Source organism: Aquila chrysaetos, chromosome 3, assembly GCF_900496995.4.
Source record: "Aquila chrysaetos chrysaetos chromosome 3, bAquChr1.4, whole genome shotgun sequence".
NCBI lineage: Eukaryota > Metazoa > Chordata > Aves > Accipitriformes > Accipitridae > Aquila > Aquila chrysaetos.
In genome coordinates, this window is record NC_044006.1 from 51236045 (window position 1) to 51253853 (window position 17809).

General features: G+C 39.5%; 1 protein-coding gene across 7 annotated transcripts in view; it reads right to left on the reverse strand.

The window, feature by feature from the left end:
- Positions 1 to 474: 474 nt before the first annotated feature.
- Positions 475 to 17809, reverse strand: part of DYNC1I1 (dynein cytoplasmic 1 intermediate chain 1) — a 200565-nt gene continuing 183230 nt past the window's right edge. For all 7 annotated transcript variants that reach the window (XM_030009788.1, XM_030009794.1, XM_030009791.1 and 4 more), the window contains one exon: positions 475 to 1434. In XM_030009788.1, coding sequence (XP_029865648.1) covers positions 1324 to 1434 — 111 coding nt within the window. In that variant the 3' untranslated portion in view covers positions 475 to 1323. The remainder of the gene's footprint in view (positions 1435 to 17809) is intronic.

Genomic DNA, 17809 nt, shown 5'->3' on the forward strand with positions numbered 1-17809 from the left:
GCACTCAATGACATCAGTCTGCACCCTACTGCTTTGCTCAAGCCAAAAGAGCTTGTCATAAAGGAGAATATTCCCTTGTCCCCATCCCAATCTGTCTTTCAGGACAGTTTGAGGAGGCCTTGTTGTTCCTATTCCTTTTCTTTTAGCGCATATGGCAGCATGGTACTGCTCTGCATGTGCATGTGTGTGCATGTAAGCATGCACAGCTAGGAATGGAAAAAAAAAAAACAAAAAACAAATCAAGTCTAGAAGTTGACATGGATTAGTGTCTGCTCATGTAAAATGTGTAGCAGGATCTGATGCATGCAAGGCCATTACTGGCAGTCCCTGTAGCCAAAGGTATCTATTTACATAGCAGCTGCATGAGCATTCTGCCAGTCAGGGCAGTCACATTTTCCCAGTGCCTCGCCAGTGACCGGTAATGAACACGCTGAGCACTGCTGGCAAGGAAAGATTAACCACACTGCGACAGAACAGGCTTGATACATTTTATTGGCAATACTAGTGTCATACTCGGGAACCACAACCCTTTGTCAGACTGTTAGTGTTAACTTGCATGACAAGTATCAGTGACCAACTGTATTTGAAATATAGTTAAAGTGCCTAGAAATAATAGGCATCTTAAAAAAAAAAGGAAACTCATTCCATCCACTCAAGCCAACCTTTATAGATCTTACATCTTAAACACAACTGATGTACTGTAATTGTTATGTGGACTTTAATGTAACCTCTACAGCAGCACACAGACAATGCAGTTCTCTCATTATGCACATGCTTTAGGATCGTTTATTTTAATGCTTTCAAATAAATATGTTCCATGCAGCACACTGCAATAAATAAGGAGCAGCAACTTTCGTATAGTACATCCATTCATAATGTAAGTCACCATGTGAAACACCACATCTAAAGTCTTTGGCCCAGTCCCATACAGTGAAGCACACAACATCTGCACATAATCATATCTGGCTTCATATGGATTTAATAGGACTATGCCAGAAGGGCAATGTGAGCACAAGTTTAACCAGGGGTTCCTAGCTATTAAATACAGCTACTAAGTAGTTAAAAGGCAACAACTAAACCCATAAAGGGTTGATTTGTCTTTTCTTTCTTACTTTTCAGACAGAAATATAAAGTATGAAAATGCTCTGGATATTTTCAGCCTTGTGTAAAGCAGCGTGATTAATATGGAATGCTTTGAGCAATACTGGCACGTACACTGGCATCAAAAGCCACAGCAAGACTGACTCTGACACCGAGCACCGGCGTACTCAGTGGGGGAAAGCTGCTGTTCTGGCGATGGCGGGCGCTGCTCCTTCTCTTCCTCTAGGCCGACAGCTCCACCGCCCCTTCCTCTTCACTGTCTGCTCGGTTGGCGCGGATTTCCACCAAGGTCCGAGCAAAGCGGGTCCATTCATCGTTGTGTGGAACAGCCAGCTGGGGGAGAAACCGACAGGGAATTAAGAGACCGCATGGCGAGACCAGTTATCTCTCTGGCCCAAAATCGAGGCACCTCCTTTCAGGAGAGCTCCTATTGCAATCAGTGCCGTTGTGCACACTGAAGGACCGAGGCATGGGCCTCACCAACCCGCTGTGGGTTGGTTACGCTGTAACGTGCTGCCGAGTTCCCAGGACAAATCTGGCAGCTTCTTATTCAGTACCAGCTAGAAGGAGCATCTGCAGTCAATGGCAGAGAAAAAAGCTTTATCTGCTTGATTTTAAGGAAAAGTTTCTTGCTGGAGTGTTGTTGCAAAATCTACCCCTTGGTTAAAATATTTCAGATTTTCCAAACTAAGGCAAGGCCTTGATCTCTACAAGTATATACATGTACATTTAACTTCACACACGTGAGCTGGCCATTTGAAGTCAGCGAGGCTGTGCCCAAGTGTAATTGTTTGCAGGACCGAGGTCAATGTGTGCAAGGTAACAGAGCTTTTACAACACTGTATTGAAACTATTTTCCTGAAGTTCATTAAAGCTCTTAATAGTAAAATAAATATATTGTGTTATTTTAGTTACCCTCCTCTATGTTAAGGAATTCACAATTACAAGAAATGCATTCTCATGGAAATGTTATACCAACTGGATACTGCATTACTGGTCTGATTTTTTACATCATCATGCAAGATCCGTTTCCATTTAATACTATTGATGTTTCTAATGAAGAGCTCTTGAACATTAGGCTTCAAGAGGGACATGTAATCTAAATAGCTGAACTTCCAGACAAAATGCTTTAGTGCTATGGCAAAATAATACTGCAGTCATTTCCCGCTGGATCCAACACGGCAACTTCTGGAAGATAATGCAAGCTGGGATTGAGATAATTAGGGGGGGGGAAAAAAAAACCAAACCAAAAAACGCAAGCAGTTTTCTCAAACTTTGTTTTCATTAACTCAAATTCCAGAAAACAGCAACAAGCATCCCGATGAACCATGCACATTTTTACTGCGCTCTTGAAGCCCTGTGATCATGTCCTGAATATAATATGAAAAATTAACTGTTTCAAGATACTATGCAGTGCTTGGTACTGAAGAAGGTAACTGCTTGGAAACTATGGGGCATATAATAAAATGCTGTCCACCTTAGCAAATGGATGCCTTTAGACTAAAGAATGAGTATGACCTTAGCTAATCCAGTTTGTGGTACCCAATATTCAATCTGTACTGACTTACTCCTTTTAAAACACCACCAAAAATGCCACACAGATGGCTGGCTAACTACGTCCATTTGGCACTAGCAGATTATAGGTGCACACAAGGCTGTATGGTACACTGTACTGGAATGCAGTCAATTTATCCTCTTCTCTTTACATCCCAACAGTGATACATATAACTGGAGGCTACAAAAAGGATCTATTACATGAACTAGCAAGCCCAGCTGGGGAAAGAGCTTGTGTATATGCCCAATGTTAACCACAGGTGAAAGCTCCACGTACACTGCTCCAAGTTCAGTGTCAATCGTATGGCCAAGAATTTGCAATACTGGATCTAAATATCTCCTTTGTATCTCACTCATGTTGATGAGTTTTTCAACTATTTTGTATCTAGCTTTGCCTCTACATCCAATATTTTGGGGAAAAACATAGCATGTGTTTTAAAGCTTCCCATGTATAGTGCATATATCAGTGACTCAGCTACATTACGAAGGGCTGGTGTACAAGTTCGGGGTTTTGCCTGTTGAAACACTGAATATAGTACAGTTCAGCATTTACTAAGGCTACAGTGAGAAATGCAGTCTGTGTGAAAGCCAGCTCGGCCCTCAACAATAAGTGTCACTGCACTCTCTGCGTTTTCCCTTCCTTGTCTTCCACTTTTTGCATTTTTCTCCTTTACTTTTCCCAGGAATGGAGACCAGAGTTACAGGAGTAAATCACTTGAGACAACTGTCTCTCACACTTACATGCACAGATGTGGATCTGTTATGGTCTTTATTTGAACGACAGCTCTGTTCTTTCAAAAACCTTCAGCAGAAGGAAATGTTAACACCAGAATGGAGGTCAGTGCACCAACACACAAGTACTGACAGCACAGGTTTGGTCACAGCCACACACCTATAAAAGCTACTGTATAGTAAGTTAAGGGACAGTGCAGAGATCCTTCTGTCATAGATGCAACCAAACCCAGCTGTATGGCAATTTCCCTGTTACTATTGCTTGTGTCCTAAAAGATTTTATTTCTTGTGATGTGTATGGCACTATCATTTATGAAATTCCTGAATGAATGAAAATGTGAAATGAGTCTCACTTATTTCAAGTAGTAAAATCATTAAAGTGGAACAATATCCTAGGCAAAGGACTTACTGAATTTAATAAAGCCTCATTTCTCCTTGTCTTTTAAAGTCCTAAACAGCATTACATTGTATTAAATGGCTGAAGAAGACAATATGTCACTCTAAAGAAAAAAAAGAAATATATTTATGACATTGAGATCATTTAATTTCCTTTACTCCACAGCATGGCCACAGACAAATAAAATCAAGTCCAGCCTATTAAAACAACTTGGTATCTCAAACTTGAGGAGTCTTTCCACAAATGTATGCATTACATGCATTACTGTTAGCTGACAGTGTTAGCAAGACCTGGGCCATTTTTAATGACTTGGTTCACAAAACAATTAATGATTGAAGTGAACACCTTTAGCACAGAGATGAAAATACTCAGTGCTCACACACAATCTAATTACTTAGAACTTTGTCTTATTTTAATTTTACCTTATTGAATCTCACGCACTGCATCATGCTTTCAATGAGGGGCCAATCCTGCTAATAGACTGTTGGTAGAATAAACCTCTCTAATATAAATTCCTCAGGGATGCAGAGGGAAACCTTGGCAATAATGAAGTCAAAGGAAAAAATTACTTTTACTCTTCTACCCCCCCTTCTTTCTGTGAAGGCCCTAATACTGAACCACAACAGTTATACAGAAAAAGACCACAAATAAAAAGAAAAGCATCCACAAACTCCAATTCAAATTCTTGTCTGAATTAATGCTCCCCTTCCAGTCATTTTCCAGTCAAGTTCCTTCAGCCAGGCACACTGACACTCACAAGTGTTAGAGGCCTGGGTCTATCTGTGGAATCTTCCTTTCAGCTTCTTCGCACAAGTTTTTTTCTGTAAATACCAGGGCAGGGGTGGAAGAAATGAGGAGATACTTCATAGAGGAAGGGCAAAGGTTTTGAGCTAGCTGGGTATTCCTCACTCATTTGGCATTTTTGCCATTTTTCTGTCCACTTGCAGTTACTACAAAGCAGCACGTGTTGAGTCTCAGCAGTCATGATGTCGACACAGGGTAGAAATGTTCACCAAAGCATAATAACTTAATGTAGTAACTTATATTAACATTTGGGGCAGAAGGTTATTTGAATGAACTGACACTAAGGTATGGAGCAGAACAAGAAAATAAATGCTATTAATTGTTCTCCTTTGATCCCTTCACAATGGAAGGTAAGCACTACCAGCACCTAATTAATTGACTGAATTACTCACACTGCTTTAACTTAAATACCCTGGTACATTTAGGTTGTGTGAGATGATAGTAATTCTAATGAGGAAAACCAGTATTATCAAAGCAAGGTGGTGACTTTAGCCAAACTTTGTCTGTTAAGCTGTTGGAAGACGGGTACTTTTGTCTTTTGTCTGGCTTTTAAAATACCGAAAGAGTTCAGGCTGCAAGACTACTGACCTGCAAGTGTGATTACAAGTTTACACATCCAAATAAACCTGCTTCTGCTTGTGAAGTTACATGTGCTCAGTTGGTTACAGGAGTGAGAATTTAGTATAGGAAAACATCTTCTCAAGATGTTAGGATGGTGACCCATTTTTAATTGGGTGAAGATATTTAACTCAGGACAATTGCGGTCTCTTATTTCTCAAAAAAAAAAAAGTTTTCTTTATATCACTATCAACTTTTTAGATCTCCTCCCCCATTTCATTTTCATAAAATGTTCTTCCAAAAGCACTCAACATCTATGAGTACCTGTGCTTCCTACATGATCAATAATGTATAACAAGTAACAAAGACATGTAACATACTAAATACTAGACACATTTAAGATTTTATCATTTAAACTAGTTCACAAACTGTTTTTCTTGCTGATATTAAAAAACTGATTTACATGATGCAAACTCTCAGTTTTTCTACCACCTCCATTACTTTATTTTTAGATAAACAGATTTTGGTTAAGAAAAGATAACTCTCCAGCACACTCCTCCTGGCTGAACGGTGCAGTTCAAATAACGTGGCTGGAAAAGGAAAGCCTCCCTGGGCAGCACCTCCCAGCCTGCAGTCTTCAGACCCCCATGCAAAGTGAGCTCCGTTGAGCCCCCAGATTGAGACTGGCTGCATGCTGCACACGAGGGCTGATATGCAGCAGCCACAATTAATATTAAGCACCAGAGAGAAAGATTGGTAATTTCAGCAAGCCCAGGGGTGGCCTCCAGAGAGTAACACTAAATAGATTTCTGCCTATTCCTGCGAGGCGTTACAGTTATCAGTTTATCTTATTATAGAGAAATAACATTATACCTATGTGAATCTTTCCCAGCCTGTGTTTACCCAGTCCACCATACGTACATATACCAAGGGAAGGCAACTCTTGACTGGACAGAACAGAATACAAAGGGCCTAGAAAGTAAGATGATGGGATGCAACAGCAAAAGGATTGTAAATTACGAGCTGATATCACCCCGTCCTCTTGTTCTTCTCCTTCCCATCTGCTAGAGGTGACTGTTTCCTGGCCAGCTAAAAGCCCCTTGTCTCTAGTATCATTCTCACCCTCTTCTGTTTTGGGTGATAATGTGTTGAGCTGTTCTTTCAAGACTGGAGAGGATCTAAACAACATCTAGATTTGGAAAGAAGGGATTTGTCTAGCTAGGCCACATAGGTCAACCACAGTAGGTACCCCCAGCTCATTTTTCAGAGTCATGGGGTTACAGCAGACTTCGAAGCAACAAGGCTTGTAAAGTTTAAAGGTAAGATTGTTCCAACTTGTGCCTATTCTCTACTGTAGGTAAAGGATAAAATGACCAGACCCAAGGGAAATGACCACCAGGATCTTCCTGACAAGCGCCTGGCTTTGCCTTGCCAATGTGTCACGATACTATGTGATTTATGCAGTGAACAACAAAACGGTATCTTATAGTGCCACCACAGAGCCCTTGGATTTTTGAACCTTCTAAAGCTTCTCTGTGTTTCCTGGGTGATCACTCTAGCCAAGGACTTCACTTACCTGTTAGCTTTCCAGCCCTGACGCACAAACACGTGTCCCCCTCGACGCTAGTACTGACCAAGGAAATGGTTTATGTGCATCTAGTAAGAGTAACAGACCCATCTCGCCCCGAGGCTCGCCAGCCAGCTAGTCACATGTAGCAGCATGAACGTGAATTTCACCAGGAACAGCCCCCTCCATCTTCTTGTCAAGGCAGAGATTTCCTGTGTGTGTAGAGTTTCCAATCCATATACCAGAGATCTTACAAACACAAACTGTATTTCCCATATTTTCCCAGAAACTCTGCTATTAGCAACTTCACTGAACACTACTATTCTTAACACTGTTAAGACAGAACTCAGGAAAAGGAGATGCTCTGACCAGACAACTCTCGATGCTGCCATTTGTGTCAGCTAGTGCTGGGCTCCCCAAGCAAGCAGAAAAGCAACAGAAAAACAGTGCCTGATGACACAAATCAACATAAATCTCTCTTCATTTTCAGATCATTTAACACCTTCTAGTAACATTTGCTCATTTAAGTTAGGTCTATTTAAAAAAAAAAAGAAAAAGTAATGATTTTGAGACAAAAAAAAAGCTTTGAATGTGCTTTTTAAAGGAATCTATCCAGAAGGTTGAAATAAGATATTACAACATATTTCAAGATTTTTCTATATTCCCCTCCTATCCATCTTTTTTATGGCTGAGAGTGTTTCAGCTCAATTTGTCCAAATCTCTGTATAGCTTCAGTTTCCCTGAAAAACCACTTTTCAGCAAATGAATTATTCATTGAGGATATTTCACTTTATTCCTGGCTCCTCGCCTTCCCTGGAGCCTGTAAATCTTTGGGATGGGAGCGGACAAACTCTTCCTGCCTTCATCCCTTCATGCTCCTGTCCAGCACAGCTCTCTGAGGGCTGGGGACTCTCCTGAGAAGGAGATAAAATGCAATTTCAGCAGTGGCAGCCTCCACTTCGGAGAAACCAGTGTCCCATAGGCTCAAAGGGAGCACAGTCATCCGTGTTCAGCCTATTGCGTCTCCTTTTTAATGACTCTACCTCGTGGGTCAATCTACCTGTCACTGAGACACTGGTTCATAACCTGCAGCGCTGATCACCGGTGAAAGTATCATGCAATCCCAATCACCAGGTTAAGAATCACATTTTTTTCATCTTCACCTAGAGTTCAGACACCTCAAAAGCAAAAATAGCCATGGGAAGAACTTCCTCAGTGCTGTCTCTGACTGAGGGGTTGTTCTGAAGAGGCAAATTTTTCCAAACAGAATGGTCTATGATCGCTTCTAACAGACACGTCCCGTGGACACAGGTGTAAAAGGAGAATCTGAAAATGAACCGTTACACCACGACTTGGAACGATCTGCCAAAGTATGTGGTCTGCAGCCGGCCCGCGCAACTGTATTGCCACACACTGTTTTCAATTAGACGTTTGCAGACGAGCCTGCATGGTGGTCCAAGATACACTCTAAGGGTGACAGCGGTTCCTGAGTTAAAAAATCTGTGACCCATTCAAACACATTTTGTAGAAGTACAATGCTTTCTTGTTTTTGTATATAGAAAAACTTGTTCTGATCTAAGTTGATGGGTTTCTATAGCAGGTCACCATGTTCCTAGAGATCAGAAACTTTCTGATTAACACGCAACTTTTATTAGTTGCATTTCGGTTTGTTGTTGTTTAGAGGCAAAGGCTGATCTTATTTTTGACAATCCTGTTTACTTCTCTCCACTTCAACACAGCCGTATTTGCAAAAAAATCTCATACCCAGCAGGGAAAATAAAAACTATATGAAAATTAATGTTGCTCTAATCTCCAAAATACTCTGTTGCTATTATAACTTTTGAGAAGGGCAAGTTAAACACTCTTTGAAGAGACAGCTAATTAAAACTTAGAAGATATTCAGATTAATTTGAGTTTGTGGAAAACACCAAGTCTGGTAAACTAACTTTAACAATTAAAATCTCAGACTTCACACTAAGTTATTTGTGTATGTGGTTTATCACCATTTTTATATTCTTTCAATTTAATAGCATCATCAAATAAACGTAGCTTCAGGCGAATATAATTTTAGCTATTTTCTCTGAGCAGAATTTTTGTCAACCTACATTGTCCATATCACCCTCTAAAATTAAGTAAGTGCTGTATTGAAAAGAAATCTGCTGCAAATACTTTGTGCAATGGATTAACATCTGAATGCAGTTATGACATTGTAGGTAAAAATATTTTTAATGATGATAAAATATAACTACTTCAGCTTGATGTTTTCTAAAAAGTAGAACAGATAATCGGTCTAATTTTCTGGGTAAAAGAGAACACTTGCAGAATGAGGATTGTAATACTTACAAATGAAACCCAAGAATTATAGTTCCGCTTTAAGCAACTGATCCTATCTTCCAGAGTTCAACAGATGTTTTATCACTATCACTGAGGTGAAAACAGATACGTAAATATTAAGTATCTTGATATGCACACAGAGAGCAGGCAAGCATGCACCTATTCTGGCCCTGGTCTTGCCCCCCAGAATCAATTACAGACCGCCTTTGATATTTTTCTCAACCTATATGGATTTTTTTTTTTTCCTGAAAAAGCCTATATTTTTCCAGGCAACACCCTATGCCACACACATGGATGGAAACAAAGTGGGAGGTAATATGTAACGAAATGGCCACCAAAGTAACCAAGAGCACCCTTTTCACATAACTATGGTACCACTGTATTTAACTCTTGGGAGAGCCGAGCATCACTATTAACAATGGATGAAACCACTAGCAGGAACTCAAACCCCACATACTGCATGCAGATGATTTTAATGAGATACAGTGTTTAGACCACAAAGGATACACTCCAGAGTAGCTCTATATATATTTGTTTACTTAATTGCAGGGGTGGAATACCATAGGCAGCCTAAATACTGCATTTATTCTATGCACAGCAGTCAGTCCAGTGTCACAGACACAGTATACGCCACCCTTCTACGAAGTTAATTACTTAGCCCTCATCTAGATTAATGTCTGTTGTGATTTATTTCTTTGCAATTCACCAGCAGGGTCTGATTTAACTAGTGCTGCCATAGTAAAAAGAAGACAAAATATTAGCTTATACAACAAAAAAAAAAGAGCTTAATCTCAAACAGAAACTGAATCCATTTTCAGCAAACTTTTGACTTTTTCTCCTAAGGAGAACAGTAGCTGTTGAATTGTTACACTTGATGGTAAGTTATGTTTTGAATACCAAGCAAACAATGGTGTTATTTTAATAATTTATACGTAATATGCAAAGATACACTGTATAAAGGACCTACATAAGAACTCAAGCATTTTAATACCCATTTATTCATTTTGCATTATGATACTGTCTTTAATCTTTAAAAAAAAAAAAGAAAAAAAAAAGCAAGAAACAACAAAACCTGTGCTGGAAGTAAACACCAATTATGGAAAACTTCAACCTGAAGGATTAAAACTTGATAGGGTATATGGAAAAGAAAAGAAGGAACTGGAAAGTATCTTTATATTGTAGACAACGCTACAGTTCCACCTACAGTATCAGAATTGGCTCAGGTTCTCCTGAATTAACCAGAAAGAATGATGTCCAAGCTATCAAACAGATTATGCTTCCCTCAATTAATGTATCAAAATGCTGCACTTGGTATTGACTACAGAGGATAAAATATTAAGTAATCCTCAGTCATCTTGAAAGAGATGACTGAAAAGTGAAATTTAGATTACTTTTGTTTCCTTAGATCACCTCTTATTTTTAAAACACAAACATTAAGCTATAAGCTTATAGCCTGTTCTTAAGCACACCAGAGTGCTTTCACCAGTCACATTGTGTGGAAGATCCTCTCCTACAGATCTCCTCAAGTGATACTTTCAGTGGCAGAGACTATTGGCCTGTTTAAGTCCTTGGAAACAAGAGAGATTTAATATAATTAATCAGCTACGGGAGCAGAAAGAGCATCTGCCATGCTTCAGAGAAGCTAACAATTTTGCTTCAAAAGAGGTGGTGCCTTAAGCATCAAAATTCTTGCAGTTCCTACCTTGCCACCACTTCTGTAATGCCATTAATTTACAGGTTGATTAAGAAAAAGTGAGGCATGCTGCCCGCCATTTGTCTCCCATGGGGATCTCAGTCCTGCTTTGATTGTCATTTCTCAAAGTTATTGAAAACTCCTGTGATTTTTTGCATGAGTTTCAGGATATTTAATGCTTGAAGCTAAGGGATCAAGAGAATTCCTCTACCGAATTATGTTATCTGTTCTCATCATTGCACTAGAAAGCCTAAAAATACCAAATCGATCAAAATTAGAAGGTAAGGAGCCTTCAACCTATTGTTCTTTCCAATATCTACATTTTTTTTACTGACTACTACATTGATTGGAAGAACTGTCCCATCATTTTTACTTGAAATACTAGAGGTTCACCCTGTGGGGTAGCTGCACTGGCAAAGGTGCCTCCCTGAAGTTCAACTGAGTGAAGGACTATTGCCTCAGGGAACAAATAAATCATGGTGTCTTCAGCTCAGCTTGCTTCCTTTCCAAACCAAGTCAGCCATGTCCACGCCATGATTCATGCCATGAAATCTGGCAGAACAGGAACTGTAAAGGACTTTTGCCACGGCTTTCTGGCTCCCAGTTGGCAAATGGACTCTCACCAAAAGCAGCTTATGAACCGCTCAAAGATTTTGGTTTGCAGGAGAGTTGCTGCCTTCCCTGAGATTTTGCACACATTCCATTATCTGCCAAAGCTCATCCATGGAATAGCAGGGGGTTTTGTTTTGTTGGGTTTTTTTGTTTGTTTGTTTCCATTTCAGACATAGACTTTTTCCATCACTCTAGGCATTGGAGGATACATTTCACATTTAAGTTAAACACTGAATATGGAATTTTAGCCACCACATAGGATGTATTAAGACCCAGAGTTATCCTCAGTTGATATTTTAGGTTTAACCATTACTTTCCAAGTCACAAATTAAATATTTTTTCATGTTCAAAATACAGACCATTTTGCAAACCATAAAAAAAGATTTGCAAATTGCTGCACACAAACTGAGCTTAAAGTGAATTTTGCATTTTGTACTTTTTCCCCTTCCATACTCTCTGTTACTTAAAGCTATAAACATTTTTCAGTAACTCTTCTTTTTACATCAGAAAGGTGGTAAAACCTTTCAGAGAAAATATCACCCAACAGACTAGCTAGATGTTTAAAATACATACTCTGTGACACTATTAACATGCATTGACTTCAGCTCTGTCCCCCACCGAGTGTCCCAGGATGCAGGGTCGGGATGGGGCAGACCAGCTTCCAATGCCTCACCTACAACTACCATGGGAAGCCTGGACCCGGATTATCTTTTCCACTAAGCTTCTTGAAAGGTTTGCAGGAGCAGCAGTAACTGAGGAGCTAGCAGTGAAGCCACCGGTAGTGCCGATGTGCTAAACATATAGTGGATGGACTGGTATGTCCAATCTGGAGCCTGCCGTTCTCCTTTGTGTCTTGCCCTTTACAGTGTTTCCCAGCTCAGCAGGAAAATACCGGCAGGAAGATTGTCACATACAGCTCTCCCTTCTCCCTCTCGGGCAGGCTTTACTGTGGAGAAAGGGAATGATATCTTACAGCTTCTCTTCTGCCACTCTCATCACTTCGTTATCTGAGTCCCTTCTAATAGTGCATTAAGCTACATGATTAACTCCTGTCACATGTGGCTTGTTCTCTCTGATCCTCTCTGCAGGGGTATGATCTGGGCCTTTGCAAGGGAAAAGGAAACATACGTTGGCTTTAAAACCAATGTGCAAATGAATAAAAAGGACTGGAGCCAGATTTTTGTTGGTTGGTTGACTGGTTTTCTTAAGCTTTTTATTTCATATGATGAGGAGTTCAGGAATTCTTATAAAAGATATTTGTATCATATTGGAAACTCATGTCTTTTTACCCCATGAAATTCTCTGGAGAGCTAGTAAGCTGTCTCTGGAGAACTACTGAAATATTTCATCATATGCACCTGGAAGGTAATGATAAAGAATCAACTGAATTTTTAGGATGACAATTTAAGCCCCCTCACCTCTCCTTTCTGTCTGTTTTCACTAATGCCCATTTAATTCCACTGTCTAATCAACAAATGAGAGAAAGGGTATCTTTGTTAAAAATCTGGTACCTCCTCCTTTAGTTTTAACAAGTAATATTCTGGTAGTAAAATGAAAGTGGAATTTCATGTTCATTTAAATATATAGCGAAACAGAAGAAACTCTGTCGTTACCAAGAACAAGAGTACATCACGCCATAGGGAGGAGAGTGACCCTATACGCCAGGTGCGACCCACTGCTGTATCAAACACAACCACATCACAAAATCCTGTTGACAGGCTCCACTTCAAGATGCTGTTTGTCCCACTGTCCCTACCCACTCTGGAACTTCAGCTTCTGATAGTTAAAAATATTCTTCTAATTTTTTTACTCGAATACACGACCAGCTTGCAGCCACATGCGCTGGTGGCAGTGTGTCCTCAGCTTCACTAGTTCTCCCTCTCTGGCCCCAAGCACTCCTATCTCTGTAAGTACACGAATCATCTACATTGCCACCAGGCTCAGACTTCCTTGGCTAGGCACACCAAGTTCTTCAGCCTATTTCTACAGGCTACTCTCCTCTCCCAGTAGTCCAGATCCACATCTCTCCCTGATAAGTTTCAAGCATTCTTTTAAAAAATACACATTTTTAAACAAGAGGGGAAATGATTTTGAAGTAATCCTTTAAATAACATCGTTTTTATGAAGCTGCTTTGTAAGTCAGAAGGCCACGATGAAGGTGACTGAGAGGGGCAGAGAAGCAGTGATGCCGCATGATGTGCAAGAGGTGGCAGGGAAAGGGAAGCGCAAGGCCCTAGACTGGCACTGGAGATAAATAGCTCCAAACCTCAGCAACCAGTCTTGGGTAAGTCAGATTAGTTAGATCATGGCTCAGTTCTCCCTCTTGAAAAGCACTTCCCCAATAAAGATTGTTATTCGTAATGCAAGCCTCCATTCCAGCTTGTGTAAGTACCAAAACATGACTGAAAGAACAAGGTAACTCATATCCTTTTCCATTTCTTATCAGACTAGTATGACCGACAAGGACACAGCCATGCGTATAGGGGTACTCACAGGCATAAATGTATGCATTTCTATGTCTGGATGTAGCCAAGCCTCGTTTTAAACTGTAAAAGTATATAAATGCTTGGTTTTAACTTATCAATGTAACAACATTGTTTTTCTACAGGAGAATAAACCATTGCTTACATAAAGACCTCAAAGCATTCACAGTAACCTAAAGTAATGAATATTGTAATGAGAAACACAAGTATTTAGGGTGATAATGACTGGACTTTGCTCTACTTAGATCGGCTCACCCCCTATGGAGGCTACCAAAGCTTAAAGATTTTATCACCCTAGTAATCAGCAATGGGTAATGGCCTTCATAAAACACAGTAATTAAATTGACTGATTTCAAACTAGTGCATTTTTTTCATTAGGGAGTTCTTATTTAACCTACTTCAAAAATCCCTTTGTGAATACTGGCTATATCAGTCAAAATTCAAATGACAATGAGGGATGAAGAGCTTGTTCTGTTCAATATTTCAGATATTATTCAAGTAAAAAGCTGGAGTTCCTAGTATGCTGTCATTCTCTCTTTTTTTTTTTTTTGTCATCTCTAAGAGCTTCCAGTTTTAAAAGTCTCTCAAGACTGAACATTATAAAACTGGGGGCAGAGGGGAAGCAAATCAAAACCTTAGCTCTTTACATTTTCCAACAACTCTTAAGAGATTCTGCTTTGTTAAAACATGCTTTTAAAATTCTCTGAGGCCAGTATTCCAACCTCCCTAGCAAAAATATCAACGGTGAAATTCAGGCACTGCCTCACAATCCATTTAATTATCCTTTATGCCTGGATTGTGCGTGTTGTTGTAACTACTGTATCTTACTTGATCTTTGAATGCTTTGAATAAAACTTGGTTGTAAGCACAACCCCTTATTATTGCTCAAATTTGCCTTTACAATATGTGTGTAAGCCATTTATCTGTGTTCCAAGAATACTTGTAACTCAACACAGATTTTAAAATAAAATATTTTATGGCAAGTCTCAACTCTGGTTTTGCGGCAAAAACATTTCCTAACTCAATATATGCTCTACGAGAGCTTTATAATGGCAAAAGTAAACCTACTGGAAAATCTACCTGGATAACTACATGACACAAAACCTAGTTTCGTATTTCTCTCTCTGGGCCACAGCAGTTTTTAACTGCCTGAAAGAGATGTTGGCTATGTTTTCCATATGAAATCTATAGTGAAACACAGGGATCTCAAAGTAGGAGTACAAAGTACCAACCCTTCCCCACTCTACCCAGAAAAATAAGTGACTCTAGCCATGCTGAAATGTGAGAGTTGGTCACAAATATGCATTTCTCTCTGTCTAAAACCCTAAGAATCTCAGAGCAGCTGTTAAAGGCTACTGAAATCAAAGGAAATTATTTTATAGGCACCAGTGGGATATTCCTTACTGTACCACTTCATCCACATATTTCAGGCAGTTGCCAGCTCCTCCCTCACTGGTCATGTACTTGAAAATGAGATACGGGATTAACACCCATCATGGAGCAAATGGGGAAGTACACAAACAACCTAACGCAGCAGCCCTAAAAGGGCTTAAGGAGATATTAACTCTGAAACCTACCAAAGTCACATAAACATCAATATGATTCTGATTTCACTGCAAGGAAATGAAGACAGAGGTAATAACTGTGTAATGAATCCCAGGTAACTGCTTTCTTTGGCAGAGTCAGCTTTCCTGGATGGTCTAGGGAAAGACCTTTTCTCACTTTTCTCCAGTTCCACCTGTCATACTAGTCGCCCTTTAAAAGCATGACTAGAATCAACTGTCTGAAAGACTGCCAAACGGATGCCATAGTTTGTCCTGTAACTAGTTTAACAAAATAATGTACAGTAATAAGCTCCTTGTGATTACAGTTTCAAACTCTCCAATCCTGTGCTGCAAACTTACTTTACATTTTATTAAAATCAAATAATAAATCATTGATTTACAGTTTCTATCTATTTATTCACAGTGCAAGCAGAATATGACCTGGAAGAGATTAATGGAAAAAAAAAAAAAAGAAATAATGGAAGGTGGATGAGAAGCTGCTTCTTTCACAACCAAAGGTGCAAAGAGCATTCTCAATAAGCCAGGTAAGCAAGAAATGTGGTTGTTAGAGAATATTTATGACAGCGGCAACTGCGTAACATCACTGAAGCATGCACAATGGGAGCAAGCTTTCTAGAAAATATAACTACAAAAGAGACATGCAGTTAGATCTAACTATCAATCACCTGGACCTGTGAATAAATCTATAGTCAGTGGTCCATGTTCTGTTAAAATCAACTTCTACCATACAGAAAACTTGCTGCCCGGTAAATAAACCGTAAGACCACAAAAGCTAAAATATGTTATACATACTATCACAATAATAATATCTCAACTACTATACCAGCAGAGGTTTGAATATTTAGATCTTACAGAGAGTAAAGTATATTTAGAATGACTGGTTATATTCTCTGGTTAAGTTATATAGGTTTAAGATCCCATCACACTGAAACAATCAGATTTTTGTGTGTGCATTTGGGTTTTTATTTCATTTTATAATTCACGTTCTTTAAATCAGTGGTTACTGATCCACAAGAGCACAACTATATGGACTATTTAAGTCTCCTCTCCCCTGGAATTGTGCGTGTAACTCCTATTAATGCTAATGGGCATAAAGCACACGCATTGAGGAGAAAATAGACCCCTCACTGTGAAAATAAACGTGTTCAGTTATTTTCAGACACAATGCTGAAATCAAACAACTAAAAGTACATACTCTAAGGAGATAACATTATATAGCCTAACTGAAAATGTCACCATTATTTTTAACTCCCTGGTCATGGACCGTGCCACGTCCTTCATGTTTCTGCCATTTCTTATGTCATAAAGAATATGACTAGATAACATATCAAAAAGGGCCAAATCCTAAATACTTACACAAGTGAAACAGCCCTGATCTCACACTCCTTGCCTCCACAAAGGATGCAAGGTTAGTCCTCATGCCTTACGTTTTCACTTAGGCCCTATAATGTTTTCTCCTTAGACCATATGGGTTAATAGCAGCAGTAAACTTTACTGTTCTCTAGAATAGTTCCTTAAAACTGTGATGAATCTACCAAAGTAAAAATTCCTATCACTTAATTTTTTTCCTTAATGATTTGATACCCTGATGTTTTCTGCTCTGATCAAAATTCATGAAGTCAATTCCATCTGTTCAAACAGGTAAGAAAAATTGCTTATATAGTAATGTGAAATTCAAAGACACTGTGTTTTATTATAATACAAATATAATCACAATTTTTCTGATAGAACCAATGTTTTATGAATTTACAACTGATCTAATGTGATCCTCACGGTCATGAGAAAAGAAAGGTTTTAAAAAGAGTACAGTATAATTGGAGCATTAATGTTTTTGGTGAGTGTATTTAGGGTCTTTGTAAAGTGGCCTGCTGACTTTCTAATGCAAGTAATCACACCCATCTTCCCAAATCAGAGACATGCACCTTCAAATAAGTAGATGCTACTGAGTTATCAGTCAGGCAGGGATGAGTTCTTCCAGTGATGAGGCCTTTTCAAAAGTTGATGCTGTAGGAGATGGGTAGAGTCCTATTGCTGAAAGGTCAACTGTCACAGCTTAGGTGTCAGGCTTTGCAATACTGCTGGGTAAAATATGAAAGCTAGGTGCTCCCAGCAGCTGTACAGTCCAGCTCCCAGCCCCTTGCCCCCAGCTATGTGCTCATTAATCTACTCTCACACTGAGTCAGTTCATGGAGAAAAATACCCCAAAGAAAACAAAAAAACCCAAACAAACAAAAAAAATCAATACTTCTCTGCTGATCTATCTCCCTCCCCACAACGTGGGTGGTGACAAGCACTGCTACCAGCACAAAAACTGGCCAGCGAGCGATATGGCTAGGGCTGGCTGGCTGGCAGTGGGAGAAGGACGGCCCATGTTAAACTGTCAGACCAGCCCCATCATATCCCAGAAGC